This window comes from Microtus oregoni, unplaced genomic scaffold, assembly GCF_018167655.1.
Source record: "Microtus oregoni isolate MIOR12 unplaced genomic scaffold, Mior012 000046F_ref0000063, whole genome shotgun sequence".
Taxonomy (NCBI): domain Eukaryota; kingdom Metazoa; phylum Chordata; class Mammalia; order Rodentia; family Cricetidae; genus Microtus; species Microtus oregoni.
In genome coordinates, this window is record NW_024543220.1 from 12,951,530 (window position 1) to 12,970,841 (window position 19,312).

Sequence of the window (19,312 nt, forward strand, 5' to 3'; positions counted from 1 at the left end):
CTATATCGCTTCATTTCCCCAAGCATAGGACTTTGATTTGATCTATTTCACTTTCCTGCTAATCAGGTCTCTGAGAATGAGAACGTATACCTGCTTTGTTTCTACAGTTTTCCCAGCACTTCCAGCAGAGCAGGGAACACAGAGAGGATCTGCCTTTTGGAACCTGTTGAAAGAATGAAACACTGTATTTCCGAGAGCGAATAACCAATCAGGAGTAAGTGGGCGCGGATTGACCCTCATAGGCACCCCTAGCACACTTCCTGGCTGTCCCCAGCAAAGCCGATCTCCTTTGCGGAAGGCCCGCCCTCGCTCTTCCGTCCGCCGACGGAGTCGGCGCGGACTGTGTGCGTCATTTCCCGGCGGCGCGAAAGCGAGTAGCCAACGGCCTGTGGAGCAACATGCCCAAGTGAGTGCGGGCTGAGGCTGGCGGGTTGCGGTGGTGGGTCGGGGCTTCGTGAGCGCGGTGGGCGCTGGTTCGTGTGCTTGGAGGGGAGGGCGAGCGCCCCGGTGAGATCCTGGTGGGAATCGAGGCGCTCTTGTCCCCTTCCGAGTGGTCTCGGCCCCTCCCCTCGCGGCCCCGATCCTGTCCGAACGCTTTGTTTGACGCCTTAGCATCTGAGTTTGAGGGTGTTTGGCTTGTTTGGACATCTGCTAAGGGTTGTCATATTCTTTTGTCTTTTCAGGTTTTATTGTGACTACTGTGATACGTATCTTACGCATGATTCTGTAAGTGGCGCGTCTTTTCGTAGTCTTAAAACGGCTCGTATGCAATTTTAATTTATCTAGGTCCATGTATGTGCTTTACAGCCTGCTGGGAATTTTACCACTACTCTTCTTTGAAAGTAACTGGGAAGCGTGTTTTTTATTAACACCCTTGCAGTGTTTGTAATGTGAAGGTAATTGCAGAGTGATAAAGCGTTAACAGGCTTGAGGATGAAAACATTTACATATGCATTTGCCTGTAATCTCAGTACTTGAGAGGCTGAACCAGGAAGATGGTGAATTCCAGGCTAGCCTAGCATACAAACCGAGGCCTTGTCCAGATAACTCTCCCCAAAACCCAGGAGTGTGCTCCTACAACTCATATATTTGATTATATCATTTTATTGAAAACTGTATTAGAATCACCAGGCAGTGGTGGCATATGCCTTTTAAACCAGACCTCGGGAGGCAGAAGACAGTGGATCTATGGGAGTTCAAGGCTAGCCTGGTCTACAGAGTGAGTTCCAGTTACACAGAGAAACCCTGTCTCGAAAAACAAACCAAAATTTTTTTTTTTTTTTTTACTAAAATGGAAAGAAGTGTTTTCATGGTGGAACTGCAGCTCCACTCTCTCTGTGGGAATCTGTTAACCGTATGTCAGCAGCAATAATGGCTGCAGGCAGCTAATGGAGTGCCGACCAGGGTAGGCTGCCGTCGGTCACTCAGAAGGCCCCGGCAAGGATAACAGCAACACAGCTAGCTGTGTTTAGTGGCTCATGCCCGTTTCCCATCATTTGGGAGCTGAGATGGAGTCTTGTGAATTTAAGGCTAGGGTGTGAGATCCTGTCTCAAAAAGACAAACCAAAACAAATCCTTTAGCAACAACAAAATTTGGTGTTATGGTTTTAATAGTTTCTCTGAGTGAAGATTATTTATTGGACCTGGCTGGCCTCGAACTTATTATGTAGACCAGGCTATCCAGCTGTTCCTGATCCCTGGGTGCTGGAATTAAAGGCACGCATTGCTTTAACCAGCTTGAAGTTCTGTGTTCTCGTAACAGTGTTGCTTAAGTGATTTTTTTTTTTTTAGTTCTTTGAGACAGGGTTTCTCTGTGGCTTTGGAGCCTGTCCTGGAACTTGCTCTATTGACCAGGCTGGTCTCGAACTCACAGAGATCCGCCTGCCTCTGCCTCCCGAGTGCTGGGATTAAAGGCGTGTGCCACCATTGCCAGGCTGCTTAAGTGATTGAAGCTGCTATTTTACATTGTAGAGGCCTGAGGGCATTAAAATAGCACTATGATTTAGACCAGTGGCACGTGCACTTTTTCCTAAATAGCAACTTGTGATTTAGATGTTTAAATATGGAACCTTTTTAACATGCAAGTCCATCCTTGTAGAGAAAGCCTTAGATAGTAGGTAAACGAGTACTCCATTTGTTGGGGCAGATGTGGAGCCTAGTGGTAGCTCAGCTGGCTAGAATGCAGAAGCCCTGAATTCCGTTCTTAGTACTGAGTGGAGTGGAGGAAAGGGTCTGTGTCTGCTCCAGTGCTCAAGAGCAAGTGATTGACTCAGCCACATGTGCCTGCCTCCTCGGTAATACATCTAGCAGAGATGTATTCTGCAGGGCAGCATTTGTCAACATCTTTGCCAGCCTACCAATGCAGAGGCAAAGCGTTTCAGCTTTCTTATTTGGGGATTTTGTTTCATTGTCTTTTTTGTTTGTTTTTTTTTTATTTGTTTTTGGTTTTTCGAGACAGGGTTTCTCTGTAGCTTTGGAGCCTGTCCTGGAACTCCCTTTGTAGACCAGGCTGGCCTTGAACTCAACGAGATCCACCTGCCTACATCTCCCGAGTGCTGGGATTAAAGGCGCGCGCCACCACCACCCGGCCTTGTTTCATTGTCTGATGTGAGCTTTTTGTTTGCAGCCATCTGTGAGAAAGACGCACTGCAGCGGTCGGAAGCACAAGGAGAACGTGAAAGACTACTACCAGAAATGGATGGAAGAGCAGGCCCAGAGCCTGATTGACAAAACAAGTATGGCCTGGTCTCTGTCTCCGTGATAGACTGGTCCCATTCCTTTTTATCCCATCTCTTCGTTTTCTACAGAAACAACTCTCTCTGTGGGATACATGGGGCTGTTTGCCTAAGTTGAAGGAGCGGAGTGGAAGGTCACTTATTGAGATAATCCATCAGAGAATAGTCACTTGCAGGCTTGTTAGGCTGGGAGGTGGCTAGAGAAGATGGAGTTGCCTCTGATTTTCCTGTTAATGGCAACAAGATTTTGGAGCACATTTATGTGAACCTACATTTGAAAAGTTGCAATTCACCACTTTTTCTTTCTTTCTTTTTTTTTTTTTTTTTTGGGTTTTTCGAGACAGGGTTTCTCTGTGGCTTTGGAGCCTGTCCTGGCACTAGCTCTGTAGACCAGGCTGGTCTCGAACTCACAGAGATCCGCCTGCCTCTGCCTCCCGAGTGCTGGGATTAAAGGCGTGCGCCACCACCGCCCAGCTCACCACTTTTTCTTTTAAAGCTTTATTTATTTTAATGCACATTGCTGTTTTCCCTACGTGTTTATCTGTGACGGTGTCAGTTCCCCTGGAACTGGAGTTGTGGACAGTTGTGAGCTGCTATGTCAGTGTTGGGACTTGAACCCACATCCTGGAAGAGTAGCCACGTGTTCTTAACCTCGGAGCTCTCTCCAGCCCCTGCAATCCACAATTTTGAGATTTTTCCCTAATAATTGGAAACCATAAGAGTGGGTTTAAGAGACTTTATTTGGCTTTCATAATTGTAGCTCTGGCAAAAAGAATTAATCAAAGTTGGGTGTCGTGGCTCAGGCTTTTAATTCCAACACTTGGGAAGCAGAGGCTGGCCTCGTCTATAAAGTGAGCTCCATTACAGCCAGGGCTGCACAGAGGAACCCTGTCTGGAAAATGGAAAAGAAAAAGAAGAGCTTGTTATATAGACCAGGCTAGCCATGAACTCACCAGAATCTGCCTGCCTCCTCCTCCTGAGTGCTGGAACTAAAGGCAGTTGTCTCCATGCCTGGCCTCTGCTCTTATCACCCTTGACCTTATTCCCTTGAGACAAGATCCTTCATCGAACCTGAAGCTCACCGTTTCAGCTAGGCTGCCTGGCAAGTGAGCTGGAATCTGATTTTGTTCCTTATACAGGGGTTACAAGCATACTTGGCTGTGCCTGGCTTTAACTGGATTCCAGGAATTTGAACTTGGGTAGTTGTGCCTAAGCAAGAACTGTAATGCACTGAACCATCTCCTCTCTAGCCTTGTTTGGGTATTTTGGAACTGCTGGCAATCCTCTCTTCCTGGATTAGAGGTGATAATTCCAGTAATGCCCTCATGCTCAGCTAAGTAGACTTTTGGGGCAGGGAGGCAGACTGTCAGGAACTCGCTTGGTGATGTCTGTAGTTAGGTTGGTAGGAGTTTGCCGCTCGGTCTGCACTCCTTATAGCCTGTTGTCCTGTATAGGATGTGGGCAGTGCTGTCCTAACTGTAAGTCCTACAGGGAAAATCTCTGGAGCGACACAGGCTGTAGTCATGGTCTAGCCTGCGCTGCATTGGTAGATGGAATTGATGGACGAAGGCCATCTCTGACTTAGGCTTTGGCTTCCTGAGAGTGTGGCTTGTTTGTGTATTTTGGGTGGTTTCTTCGTTTTGTTTTTCAGGCTTTTTTGTTTTGGTTCTTTGTTTGGAGACAGGATTTCTTTGTGTAGCCTTTGCTGTCCTGGAACGAGCTCTGTAGACCAGGCTAGCTTTGAATTCTTGAGCCTCCTGCCATCACCTCTCCAGTGCTGACCTGCTTCCTGATAGGCTTTTGCCACTGTACTATTTTTTTGACCCTAATCGAGTCACATAGGTAATTTCCATTTCCTTTTTTTTTTTTTTGGTGTGTTTTTGTTTTTTGAGACAAGGTTTCTCTAGCTTTGGTGCCTGTCCTGAAACTAGCTAGCTCTTGTAGACCAGGTTTGGCCCAGACTCACAGAGATCCACCTATTTCTGCCTCCTGAACACTGTGATTAAAGGTGTGCGCCACCACCGCCCGGCTCGTTATGTCTTTTTTGTTGTTGTTTTTTGTTTTGTTTTTGACACAGGGTTTCTCTGTAGACCAGACTGGCCTCAAATTCACAGAGTGCTAGGATTAAAGGTGTGTGCCACTGCTGCCTGGACTACATAGTTTCCATTTTCTTCTGTTCTTCCTTTTGCCTCTGTGGTCTAATTGTGGTAGGCTTTTGTTAAGATGATACTCTCTTTCAGTGCAGTCTCCTGATTTTAGATATTTGTTTCTTCCTCATCTGGTTCAGTACCTTTGTTTCAGAAGAGGGAAGTAAGGAATGGACATTGTTTTTACTCAGGATGGGAAGAGACTTGTTCTAAAACCTGGCCTTTGGCCACAGATTGTGCATTTTTCAAATAAAACTAATGGCTTGAATTAGTTATAAACTGAATTTTTTTAAATGTAAAGACTTACCTCATTTTATTGCCTGTGTTGATCTCAGACTCCTGTGCTCAACTCCTCCAACTGCATCTCTTCATGTGCACCAGCAGGCCTGGTAGCGTAGGTATTTTACCTATTGAAGTGAAGAGTACAAATAGCTATTAAATGATTAAATTATAAGAAAGCTTTGAGTACCTGAATTAGTAAACTGTTCATTGCAGTTGTAACAGTTGAGTATCTTAATGGCTTAAAACTGTTGTGCCACGTGTAGTAATTTTAGAATAGAGTTCATTTCAAAGAAGGTGGTTATTTTAGTAAATGAGTTGCTGCATTTAACGCATCATTTTTTGTTTTCTTTATTTTAAGCGGCTGCATTTCAACAAGGAAAGATACCTCCAGCTCCATTCTCTGCTCCTCCTCCTGCAGGGGCCATGATCCCGCCTCCCCCCAGTCTCCGTAAGTTTGGAACTCTGTGTTAAAGTGTGCAACTGCTCAGATTATCCTTTGGTTAGTGTTGAAGGAGCTGCGGGCAGCATTCCTGCCACCCTGTTCCTGGTCGCCTGGCTAGCTTATACCCCAAAATAACAACACACAAATTGTATTCATTTAAACATTGCTTGGCCCATTAGCTCTAGCTTCTTACTGGCTACTTCTTACATCTTGTATACCCATTTCTATTAATGTGTGTAGCACCCCAAGGTGCGCTTACCTGGAAGATTCTAGCCTACGTCCATCCTGGGTCGGAGCTTCATTGCGTCTGCCTCAGAGAGCAGCAGCCTGGCATCTGAGCTCACTTCCTCTTTCTCCCAGCATTCTCTTCTGTTTACTCCACCCACCTATGTTCTAACCCATCAGGGCCAAGCAGTTTCTTTATTAATTAACCAATGACCTTCCTCCATCAGGTTAGTAGCTTGTCACATAGTTGGCTTCCAGAACTTGTTGACTGACTAGGTATTGACAGAATTTCAGTCCCACAGCTGTTCAGTCCCAATGAAATATACAGAGGCTTGGATCAATTATAAACTGTTTGGCCTATTAGCTCAAGCTTATTAATAGCTAGCTGTTACAACTTAAATTAACCCATAATTCTCATCTCTGTTTAGTCACATGGCTTGGTACCTTTTCAGTGCAGTGTTCTCATCTTGCTTCCTTTGCCTCTGGCTGATGACTGTGTCTCTGCCTCTCCTCTTCCCAGAGTTCTCCTAGTTTGGTTGCCCTGCCTATACTTTCTACTTGACTACTGACCAATCAGTGTTTTATTAAACCAATACAAATTACAAATCTTTACAGTGTACAAGAGCATTATCCCACAGCATAGTTCACTAGTTGAGGAAAACAACTTTAACCGTATAATTTCCTCTTGTGTGAGTGTGAAAGTGTGTGTGTAGTCGTCACATAGAGACTAGTGGCCGACCTTGGAGTCACCCACCTTGTGGTTTTGTTGTTTTATTGTATGTGTGTTCTTTGGCATATGTGTGGAGTTCAGAGGAAGGCTTGGAGGGCTGAGTCCTTGTTTGCTCCTTTGTGGATTGAGAAAAAGAGCAGCTTGTGCCCTTACCCGCTCAGCCATCTTCCTGGCCTTTAATTTCCGAGACAGTTTCTCTCTGGGACCTAGGGCTTGACAGTTAGGCAGTGTGCTGGCCAGTGAGCCCAGGGACTCAGGTGTCTTTGCTTCCTCAGTGCTGGCTCCCAACTGCACAAACCCTGCTTGACTTTTTGTTGTGACTGAACTCAGTTGGCTTTTTTTTTTTTCATTTTTTGTTTTCCAAGGATTTTTCTGAGTAGCCTTGGCTGTCCTGGAACTCTCTCTGTAGACTAGGAAGACTTCAAACTCAGATCTGCCTACCTCTGCCTCTGGAGTGCTGGGTTAAAGGCATGAGCTACCAGTGCCCAGCTTTGAACTCAGTTCTTAATGCCTACATGGAAAGTACTTTTTCGACTAAAATTATCTACCCAGCTTTTAGTGGTATAAATTCTAAAATAGTTTTTGAAGTTAATAATTCTTTTTGTTTAGTTTCTGGGAGGCCAAGTCTTTGTTGTTGTTGTTTTGGTTTTTCTTTTTTTCTTTGGTTTTTCGAGACAGGGTTTCTCTGTGGCTTTGGAGCCTGTCCTGGAACTAGCTGTGTAGACCAGGCTGGCCCTGCCTCCTGAGTGCTGGGATTAAAGGTACCACACCACCCCACCGCCCAGCTCTGGTTTTTCTTTTTTGTTTTTTTTGTTTTTCGAGACAGGGTTTCTCTGTGGTTTTGGAGCCTGTCCTGGAACTAGCTCTGTAGACCAGGCTGGTCTCGAACTCACAGAGATCCGCCTGCCTCTGCCTCCCGAGTGCTGGGATTAAAGGCGTGCGCCACCACTGCCCGGCTGGTTTTTCTTTTTTGAGACAGGGTTTTTCTGTGTGTAACCCTGGCTGTCCTGGAACTCACTTTGTAGACCAGGCTAAACTCAAACTTAGAGACCCCACCTGTCTGTGCTGCCTGGGTGCTGGGATTAAAGGTGTGTACTACACCAGTCTGGCAGTCTTAACATGTAGCACAGGCTGTAGTGAAGCTCAGTCTTCTCTGCCTCAGCCTCCCAAGCACGAGGACTGTTAGATGCTTGCCTTAGGGCTAACTTCCAGTTGAAATCTGGGACTTCCCAGGAATGGAGAGCTCAGAAGGAACCTGTGAGATGTGGATAGATACTACTAAACAAAGTAAATTCTGTTTGTTTGTTTCTTTTTTTTCTTCCCGAGCCTGTCCTGGAACTAGCTCTTCTAGACCAAGGTGGCCTGGAACTCACAGAGATCTGCCTGCTTCTGCCTCCTCAAGCGTGCACCACCACTGCCCAACGAAATTAAATTCTTTATTGGTATGAACACAACACTAGAAGACCTAAATAGCTGATAAACTCAGTCTTCCCAATTTCTTTCCTTCCCTCCCTCCCTTCCTTCCTCCCTCCCTACCTTCCTTTTAAAGATATATTTACTTATTCATTATGTATACAGGGTTTCTCCTGCACATATGCTTGCCGGCCAGAAGAGGGTACCAGATCTCATTACAGAAGGTTGTGGGCCACCATGTGGTTTGCTGGGAACTCAAAACCCCTGGAAGAGCAGCCAATGCTCTTAGCATCTGAGCTATCTCACCAGCCCTATTTTTTATTTTATTTTTTCCCTAATTTCTAATGTACCTATATAGTCAGATTTTTGTTTTTGCCACAGCTCACAAATGACATGTAGACTTATTAATTATGAAAGCTTGGCCTTAGCTTTGGCCTGTTTCACTAGCTCTTATAACTTAAATTAATCTACTTCTATTAATCTATTTTCTGTCTGGTACCACATATCCTGCTTCCTCCATGTCTCCTTTTGTCTCTCTTGTGGGCCTAGATTCCTCGTTCTCTCTCTCTGCCCAGATGTCCCGCCTATATCTCCTGCCTAGCTAGTTGCTATTCAGCTTTCTCAGAGACCAATCAAAGCAAGCACACCTTAACACATTGTACAAATATCCCACAACATACTTAAGCCCGTGAAAGGTAAGACTTGGATAGTTGACCGTGGAGTGGACCATGAGCCTGTGTTCTTGGGGGGGTGTCTAGTGCAAGGTCACTGTCCTTTTGCTCCCCTGGGAAGGTTCAGACTGGACTTGGGCTGCCATCTAAACAGTCTTGTATATGTGGGCTGCTCAGAAGAGGCGCTCCCTGAGGTCCCTCAGACACGCGTGAGGGCGGTGCCTGTGCAGCTCCAGAGCACTCGCGCTCCTGCCCTTTCCCTCTGATGGGTTCTCTGGTTTTGAGGCCAGTCTACATCTTTTTAAAACGAGCCTCAGATTATCAATAGCCAGACATATTGTAGAATTCTTAAAATGTTACGTGCATGAGTGGTTTGCCTACATGTATTTTAAGTGTACTGTTTGTGTGCTGGTGCCAGAAGAGACCAGAAGATGGCAATAGAGGCCCTGGAACTTACTCATGTCATGCGGTGGTGGCGCACTCCTTCAACCCCAGCACTCGCAGAGGCAGCTGGATCTCTGAGTTCAGGACAGCCTGGGCTACACAGAGAAACCCTGTCTCGAAAATCTTAAAATAAATAAATAAATAAGATCCCTTGGAACTTTAATTAAAGATGATTGTGAGGTGAGCTGCCATGTGGGTGTTAGAAATTGAACCCAGGCCAGGCGGTGGTGGCGCACGCCTTTAATCCCAGCACTCGGGAGGCAGAGGCAGGCGGATCACTGTGAGTTCGAGACCAGCCTGGTCTACAAGAGCTAGTTCCAGGACAGGCTCCAAAACCACAGAGAAACCCTGTCTCGTAAAACAAAAACAAAAACAAAAAAAAAAGAAAGAAACTGAACCCAGGACTCTGGAAGATCGACCAAGTGTCCTTTATGCTTTGTTTTGTTACTGGAAACTGGGTCTCTCTGTATAGCCCTGGTTGCCTTGCAACTTGTTTTTTTTTTTTTTTTTTTTTTAATATTTATTTACTAAGTATACAATATTCTGTCTGCATATATGCCTGCAGGCCAGAAGAGGGCACCAGATCTCATTACAGATGGTTGTGAGCCACCATGTGGTTGCTGGGAATTAAACTCAGGACATTTGGAAGAGCAGGCAATGCTCTTACCCGCTGAGCCATCTCACCAGCCCCGCCTTGCAACTTGTTAAGACCACCATGTTGACCGTGAGCTCACAGCAAATAACGCGATCCACATGTCTCTGCCTCCTGGGTGCTGGGATTTTGTCACTGTTCTTTAATTACAAAGTACAAGTTATGGAATGCTCTATGTGTGAGTCCCCTGCTAGAATAAGAAACTGCAGGAGGTTTGTTTAGCGTCTGGACTAGTCATGAGAGCCTCTTAGTTTCGTTCAGAGAGGAAGTGTCAGCATGCAAGCCTGCTTTAACCACAGCCTCCATTGTCTGTTTTAGCGGGTCCTCCTCGCCCTGGCATGATGCCTGCACCCCACATGGGAGGCCCTCCCATGATGCCGATGATGGGTCCACCTCCTCCTGGGATGATGCCCGTGGGACCTGGTGAGTTGGAATAGGTCACCTTTTAGTTGTGCGGTGGGTTCTAGTTCTGCATTACGGGGCAGTCTTTGTTAGCTGTAAGTTTTGTAACATTGAATTTGGTCAGCGTTTTTAATGTAGGAACCCACAAAAAACTTAGGACAAATACTTTCTATTTTGGTTGCCAGGGATTGAACTCAGTGCCTTGATGTGCTTACGAGTTCTACCACTTAGCCTCAGCCACAAAAATTGTAATTATAGTTCTTTTTTGCCAGAGCCTGGAAATGCACCCAGGGCCTTGCAGGTTTTTAATACAAAAAGGAAAGGAAGTTTCTCTTTTGTGTGCGTGGCACCTGTACACCATTGCATGTGTGGAGATTGAAGGGCAGGTGGTGCTGGTTCTCTCCTGCCACCTTTGGCTTCGGGTCTGCATCAAGCTCTGCTGCCTACCTAGCCAGCTTGCCCACACCCTAATTCCGCAGAGTGGTTTGTTTTAAGATGAAGTCTTACAATGTGTCCTTGGCTAATTTTGAACTTGTAGTATCTGCCTGCTTCTTCCTCCCCAGTGCTCACCTCAGCTGGAATTTCAGTTTCAAGTGGCTGGAGACTGCAGTATAATCTGCTCCTGAAGTCTTCCTTGCTGGAGAGGGAACTGGTGTTCTGGGCATCTAGCCTAGAGCCTTCCCGCTTTCTCAGACAGGGTTTCTCTGTATAGCCCTGGCTGTCCTGGAACTCACCCTGTAGACCGGGTTGGCCTTGAACTCACAGAGATCTGCCTGCCTCTATCTCCCGAGTGCTGGGAGTAAAGGTGTGCTCCACTACTGTCTGGCAAGTTCTCACACATTTTATTTATTTAATAGTTAAAATTATCTAATTGCAGTAATAACAGTGAGATGGTTTGAAAATAGACAAGCGGTGCCGCCAGCTCAGCTGGACAAACCAGGGCACAGCACTGGGATGAGAGCACCTTTTTCACCAGGAGCGTCGGTGTGGATGTTAGAGGGATGGGAGGATAGAGAACAGTTTGGGCATAAAAACTCAAAACACAGCCAGGTGATTTAGATGGAGTTACCATTTATTGCCGGGTGGTGGTGGCGCACGCCTTTAATCTCAGCACTCGGGAGGCAGAGGCAGGCAGATCTCTGTGAGTTCGAGACCAGCCTGGTCTACAAGAGCTAGTTCCAGGGCAGAAAAACCCTGTCTCGAAAAAAAAAAAAAAAACCCAAACCATTTATTTACTATTTCTGAGACAGAGTCTCATGTAAACTGGGCTGCCTGGAGCTCACGGAGATCTCTACTTGCCCCCGCCTCCCATAGGCTGGAACTAAAGATACATGCCATCGTGAGCTGCTTGTTCTCCAAGCCAGTGTCACAAAATACAATACCCAGTGAGTTTAAAGAAGCTGGCTACCAGGAATGAGTGAGCCATTGAAAGAAATCCCGCTGGGCATGGTGATCCTAATGACTCAAGAGAATATTTCGAGATATGCACAGTAGGCAATGTTTCTTTAAAACTAACACATAAAATCAAATGATAGGGAAAGGGAAAGAACAAATATTCAGGTGCCCAGTTTCCTGCAAACACACTTACGTACAGACTGCCAAGTGTGCATGTGCTCGTGGAGCCCGTGGACTTGAGAGGACATATCCACGCTGCCATTGACACTGGTCCTCACAGCTTCCGTGCCTGTTGTAGTCTTTGCACATACAGTTACCTGTGAGTGGCTGTGTGTGCTCGCGCGTGCTTGCTCACATGCTCAAGTACGCAATATATCAATCGCCCTCCTGTAGTGGGGAAAAGGGAGTATGTTGAATTTTTGAAAAATACTTTTACCCTAGTAACCCAGGATCACCTTGAACTCGGGAGCCCTCTTTCTCCTCAGAGTGCTGATATTACAGGCTTGTACCCCACATCCAGCTTCAAATATGGTTATATCTTGAGTTACTTATATCACAAGCCTTTAATCAAAATCAGTTAATTTTGGGAGACCAGGATGCATCTGTAATTTCTGTGTACCCCATACCCAATTTTTTATTTTGTTTCCTTTTTGAGATAAAGGCTTGGTTTGTAACCCTGACTGGCCTCAAACTTGCTACAATCATCTTGCCTTTGCTACCCAAGTGCTAGGATTACAGGCAACTCCCTCTGTGCTTCCAGAACTTGATATTTATAGCCAGGCAGTGGTGTACTCCTTTAATCCAAGCAGATCTCTGTGAGTTCGAAGTCAGCCTGGCCTACAACAGAGCGAGTTCCAGCACAGCGAGAGCTGTAATACAGAGAAACTCTTTCTTGAAAAACAACAAACAAAAGTTTGATATTTATAAAGAATTAATAGAGGAGAACAGTTATAGAGCATAGTAGAAAAATGAATATTCATGAGCCCAGCATCCAGATGAGGCGTGCACAGTGAGTTGTGCCGAGACTGTCATGATGTTTTCCTATCCTCTGACTGCTATCCCCTCCCTGGCACATAGATCTCGTTCATATTTGACACACAGAACTGATTAATAGTTCCTAAATTGCATTTGGAAAATGAAATTCTGTGTATCCCATTTGATATAATTCATGATTGCCTTTTATTTTTCATGATTTGAGCTAAATGCTGTTACTGTCAGGTTTTCATCCTGGCTTTGATCACCTTCCCATAGTTCCCAAAAGTCACTTATTGGTGAGACTGGCCTCTTTTCCAGGCCATGGAGGAGACAGCTCCTGTTGCATGGTGCGGGGGAGATAATAGGCTGAGGGCTGAGTAGTCCAGGTGCGGTGCTGACACCATTAACCTCAGAGGCTTGGGAGGCAGAGTCTTGGGAGGCAGAGGCAGGGGGGATCTCTGAGTTAAATGCAGCCAGGGCTGCATAATAGAGACCCTGTCCTAACCATTAATAACCAGAGCAACAAAAGTAAAAACACACAAGCATACTGAGCAAAGCAGAGCTCGAGTCCCTGGGTCCTGTGCAGTGGTTTGTCTATAGGCACTGCTGTCATAGAGCAGCTTCCAGACCTGCGCTCGCGTCTTCATCTTATTTTCATGTCCTAAGGAACTTAAATTTGATGGATATGTTGCACTTTTCCTGTTATGTGTCTTTTTCTAGTATTTTTCAGGGTCTACTACTTAGTTTTTTGGGTTTTTGTTTTGTTTTGGTTTTTTGGTTTCTTGAGGCAGGGTTTCTCTGTGTAGCGCTGGCTGTCATGGAACTCGCTTTGTAAACTTACTGGCTTCAATTCAGATCCTCTGCTCCTGAGTGCTGGGATTAGTTGAAAGTGTTTAGTTGAAGTCTCCTGAATGTTGTTTATCATCCCTTTTCCCTTTTGTTCCATTCTACAGCTCCTGGAATGAGGCCTCCCATGGGTGGCCACATGCCCATGATGCCCGGGCCTCCAATGATGAGACCCCCTGCTCGCCCTATGATGGTGCCCACACGGCCTGGCATGACTCGGCCAGACAGATAAGAGCGGAAAGGCTCTATTTCGGTTTTGTATTTCTTGTTCTGTTTCAGCAGGAGATCACGGTGCTGAGCCTGGGTGTTTTCTAGCTGCACGACAAGCAAGGCTTCCCCTTTCCTGACAGAATAGTTTGGAGGGGAGAAGTGGGGTTAGAAAAAGTGCAGCGCTCACTTACATTGTGAATTGTGAAAATAAATCTGTCAGCTGTTTGAGTTAAGAGCGTGGCCCTTCTCCTTCCTTCTCTGTTCTGTGTTGTAAAGGAGGTGTAGCCAGCTGTGTTCTGTTGGCTTGTTCTCCAGCGTGTCCCATGTGTGTCCCTGGGCTTGCCTGTCTGTGTCTAGTTACACTTCCTCATTATAGGACTTCGGAACGTTTTTCCTTTTGTATCTCAGATAGGATTTCTTTCTTTTTTTTTTTTTTTTTTTTTTTTTAGTTTTTTTTGAGACAGGGTTTCTCTGTAGCTTTGGAGCCTGTCCTGGCACTAGCTCTTGTAGATCAGGCTGGCCTCGAACTCACAGAGATCCACCTGCCTCTGCCTCCCAAGTGCTGGGATTAAAGGCGTGCGCCACCACCGCCCGGCCTATTTCTTTTTCTTTAGAAATAAGTCTTAAAAGAAGACATCTCAAAATCAGATAGATAAAGCCAGTCAGTAGTGGCACTCCCCTTTAATCTCAGCACAGGAGGCTGAGGCAGGGAGATCTGAGTTCAAGGTCAGCCTATCTGTTCCAAAGCTACAGAGAAATCCCTTCTCGAAAAAACTCAACAGCTAAGTCCTGGCTGTTCCCTGAAATTGCTCTGTAGATAAGGCTGACCTTATCTATCTGATTTTGAGATGTCTTTTTTTAAAAGACTTATTTATTTTTTATGTATGTGGTGCTCGGCTTACATGTATCCCTGTAGGCCAGAAGAGGTCACCAGATCCTATTATAGATGGTTATGAGCCACCATGTGGTTGCTGGGAATTGAACTCAGGACCTCTGAAAGAACAGTCAGTGCTCTTAACCTCTGAGCCATCTCTCCAGCCCCAAGACATATTTTCCAAGTGACTCAAACTGACCTCCCTCACTGTAGTGGAGGATGCTGATCACCACGCCTGGTTCTGATAGGATCTTATAAAGCCCAGGCTAGCCTTGATGTGTTATGGGTGTGTACTGCCATTCCTGGCTTGGGTATAAATACATTTAAAAAAAAAAAATTTCCAGGTGGTGGTTGTGTACACCTTTAATCCCAGCACTTGGGAGTCAGAGGCAGGTGGATCTCTGTGAGTTTGAGGCCATCGTTGTTTACAGAGTGAGTTTCAGGACTTAGGCTACACAGAGAAACCCTCTCTCAAAAGCCATTTTTTGTTTGTTTGTTTGTTTGTTACGTTGATGCGTGTGTGATTGTAGAAGTCAGAAGACAATTTGTGAGGATTGGACTCTGGTTATTGTCCACAGGTAAGTTACTCTACCCACTTTAGTCAATTACTCTCTTTTCTCGGGTTCCCTCCTTGGTCTTTTGCCGTGGTGTGGAGGCGGGGGGGGGGGGGGGGGGGGGCACAGTGTAAACAAAGGTCTCTTGTAGTCCATATTGCACTTGAGTTCACTCTATAGCTGAGGCTGACCTTGAACCTTGCTGCCTCCACCTCCCTAGTGCCGGAATGACAGGTGTGTGCTACCACTTCCAGCCTTCATGCCAGCTACAAGATTTGTAAAATTACTCCAGTTCTTTTTCTGACTCAATTTAGCTTGGTGTATTTAATTCTGAAAAGATTAAGTAGTAATTTATAGATAAAACAGTCGCTAAAACAGTACATCTGTCTAGGCGTAATTAACACTGTCAACAATGTAGCATCTGGAACCAGCCTGTGACAGTAGGACCTCACTAAGCAAGCACAGGACGGTCAGTTTGCTGGTCACCGCTTTAGGTTTTCTGTACTCTGGGCCACTTGATTTAGTGTCTGTGCAGAAGTGAATAAATTCAAAGTTCAGGCTGCCTCAACACAGGTCCCAGAATCCCATTTCCAAAAAGGCATGCTGTTTGGTTGGGCTCCAACTAGACCAGCTTGCTTCCATTGTCGTTGAGACAGTTCTGTAGCTCAGAAATCAAGCATGCTGACTTAGGTCAGTCTTCTAAGAGTACAGACGGCTGTTTCCTCTGAAGCTCACATCCATTTCTCAGCTCGTGTGGAAGCATTTAATTCCTTGCTTCTGTAAAGTAGATGTCTGTCTTTGCTGACTGTCGGTCTGGAGCTTTTCCTTGTTGCATGTGTTTGTGCTCATGTAAGTGGGCACATGTGGATGTCGGGTTGATGTCTCAATCACTCTGTTCTCTGCGAAGGCAGGCTTTCTTATTGAACCCAGAGCTCAGTGGTTTGGTCAGGCTAGCTAGCCAGCTTGCATCAGGGGTCCATCTCCATACTCAAGTGCAGAAACACAGCTGTTACACCTCTGCTTTATCACGTCACCTCTCTAGCTCTGAAACTATTAGGTTAGGCCAACCGCATTCCTAGACACACAATACTGCTTCCACCTTCACGGGCAGCCATGATACCTTTGCCAATATACAGGTATAGAAGGCCGCTTTATAACGGTCTTCTGCCTTCAGGCTTCTAAAGCTGCACTGAGATCCGCCTGCCTCTGCCTCCTGAGTGCTGGCATTAAAGGCCTGTACCACTATGCCTGACTTTACATAGTGATTTTTATTTGTTTGTTTGTTTATTGGTGGTATGAGACAGGGTTTTTCTTTTTCTGGAGCTGGTTGTTTTAGAGCTCTGTAGACCAGCTTGGCCTCAGACTCAAGAGATCCACCTGCCTCTGCCGCCTGAAAGCTGGGATCGAAGGTGTGCCCCTCCATACCGGGCTACATAATGGATTTAAAAGAGAAAGAGATGCTGTGTGTACTGACAGAAAAAGCCCAGATATGCTTGATTCCGTGCCTTGATTCATGTAAATAACAAGCCATCTAGATTATATATTGGAACAGCCATATCTGATGGGAATGGCAAAAGTCATAAAGCCAGCACAGCCGCTTGACAAAGATCCAGCAAAGTTTATCGGCATGATGTCCCGTGCCACCTTTGGTTTCATCTCCACCTGCTTCGTACTTGGGGGCCTTTTAATATTTGTACAGTTTAGGGATATTGGATTGATGGAAAATGTCTTATGAGGCATTTATGCCTTCTCCCAGGAGTACTGCTTCTAAGCCTCCCCAGGACAGTCCCAAACGTACTATTCCCTCCGCTTTTAGGGAGATATCCTTATCTGTTTGAATGTCTTCCTTATGCCTTGGAGGTTGTGGTACATAAAAATGCCAGAGGTTTCTTTATGAGGTGTTGTTTTCTTTTTCAGTTGTTTCTGCCTTTTAAGATAGGCTATCCTGGTCAGCAACTGCAATTCAGTTGCTACCGACCACACAGCCTAAGGAAATTGTGTTCCCTCTTTCACTGACTGTTTCAGTGCTACAGAAAGAACTGCTCTAACTATGTTTCTCTAAAGAACTCAAGATTCAAAGGTTGAGGTAGCATCCTGCTCCCCAGAGAGGCTGAGTAGAAAGCAGCTCACCTAGCTCACCTCCTTGCCTTTCCCAAGAAGTCCTCCTGTTTCTCCTCACCCCTGCTTAAAAACCCTTCTCCACCTGGTTCCTCCCTCCCATTTCCTGTCAGCTAGTTGCTGACACAGCCTCCTGACCACAGGTGAATGTTATTTAATCAAACATATCTGTGCATCATTAAACGTTCCAGAACATATTCAAAAGTAACACACCTTAAAATAATATTCTACAACAATGAGGCTGTGAGATATTCTTGGAACATCTGTCTCTGTACGTACACAGGAACAAGATATTCAAAACAAAGTAAACTCCAAAAGGTCAACAGGATTTGGTGGGCTGGAGGAGCTGGCTACAGTTCAGATTGCTAGCCTCTTCCTGCTACACACGCAGGCAGTGATTAGTTATATTAGCCCAAGTTACCTCCGCTCTGCACAGAGACTTGTATTGCTGAGCAAGTATGGAGTGGGAAGACCACAAAAGATGCCAGGGCCTCCCTTTCTTAGGAAAGTTCACTCAAGCAGAGCCACTGTGGTGTCCTGTGACCAAGGAACAACAGAGTGCCGGGATCAGACATAGAGACAAATTCTATAAAGATATAAAATAGAAACATTGTTTAATGCCAGAATTTAAGTAATAACTGCAGCAGCTTGGGCCTGAGGGTTTTTCTTGGGCCCTCTGACCATTTAGAGTTAACAATACCCTGCTTGGGGCATGGCGCTATGCCTGGACTGGCTTGAAGGGTTTTTTGGTCTAGTGTCCTTGTATCCACAGAAGCTACCAGTCTAAGAACAGGCTGTCACATGCCTTCAGATTCTTAAAATTGGGGTTATGGGATTAATGAGTAAGAATGATTATAAAAGATAACTTTATCAGTGCGGTCATGATAACTCTGTTCTGTCATAGTTGATTAATGATGATTAAAAGATATGCAGGAGACAGTGTCCAAAACCAAAAATGACATGATCTATGTTTTGGAAGAGCATGAATGTATCCCTGCTTACTAAAGTCTATATACATAAAGAAGCATAAAGAAGAATAAAGATTCTCCTGACCATCGTGGCCTGGCTCACTCCATTCCTTGCCTACTCCTTATGTCCTCTGCTGGTACCTGCCTACCACCGGGGATGGCTCCCAGCAATATTATACGTGTGTGTGCATGTAAAATAAATAATTTATTCAAGTTCACTGCTGCCCTTAGGAATTATTTCTATTTGCCTGTGTGTTAGATATGCAACTGTAATATTGGTAGCTCAGGAAGAGCAAATAGTAGCTGGGGTCAGGGATGAGGGGAGAAAAGTTTGTCCCTTTCTGGTATTCTGTATTTTGAGGGTTTTTTTTTCTTTGTTCTGAGACACAGTTTCTCTGTGGCTTTGGAGCCTGTCCTGGAACTAGCTCTTGTAGACAAGGCTGACCTCGAACTCACAGAGATCTTCCTGCCTCTGTCTCCCAAGAGCTGGGATTAAAGGCATGAGCCACCATCGCCCAGCTGAGTTATTGTTAAAAATAATGATGGGGGCTGGAGAGGTGGCTCAGAGGTTAAAAGCACTGACTTCTCTTCCAGAGGCCCTGAGTTCAATTCCCAGCAACCACAAGGTATCTCACAACCACTTGTAATGAGATCTGGTGCCCTCTTCTGGCCTTCAGCATACATGCAGGCAAAACACTGTATACATAATTAATAAATAAATCTTTAAAATAAAAATAATGATGAAAACAAGCCAAGTAGTGGTGGCGCACACCTTTAATCACAGCACTCGGGGTGCAGAGGCAGGTGGATCACTGAGTTCAAGGCCAGCTTGATCTACATAGTGAGTCCCAGGATAGGCTCCAAAAGTTACACAGAGAAACCCTGTCTTGAAAAAAAAAAAAGCCAAAACAAAACAAAAAAAATTTTAAACATTTTAACATTCTATTTTTTTAATCTATTTGTATTTTGTTTTCACTGGTGTTTTGCCTGCAGGTGTGTCTGTGTGAGGGTGTCAGGTCCCCTAAAACTGGAGTTAGAGACAGGTGTGAGCTGCCATGTGGGTACTGGAAATTGAACCAGGGTCCTTTGAGGAGCAGCTGGTGCTCTTAACTGCTGAGCCATTTCCCAGCCCCTCTTTTTCAACCTGGGTTGTTCTAGAACTTGCTGTGTAACTGAAGTTGACCTTGAATTTCTAATAGTCCTGTTTCAGCCTTCCAGAGGCTGAGATT

The 19,312-nt window shown here is 45.4% G+C and overlaps 1 protein-coding gene across 1 annotated transcript; it reads left to right on the forward strand.

Moving 5' to 3' along the window:
- The first annotated feature begins 276 nt into the window (after nucleotides 1–276).
- Snrpc (small nuclear ribonucleoprotein polypeptide C) lies at nucleotides 277–13,802 on the forward strand. Its single transcript, XM_041635015.1, has 6 exons — nucleotides 277–406; nucleotides 684–726; nucleotides 2,627–2,735; nucleotides 5,523–5,612; nucleotides 10,060–10,164; nucleotides 13,467–13,802. Exons 1-6 carry the CDS (start codon nucleotides 399–401, stop codon nucleotides 13,589–13,591), a joined length of 480 nt encoding a protein of 159 aa, XP_041490949.1. The 5' UTR covers nucleotides 277–398; the 3' UTR covers nucleotides 13,592–13,802.
- Nucleotides 13,803–19,312: the final 5,510 nt, after the last annotated feature.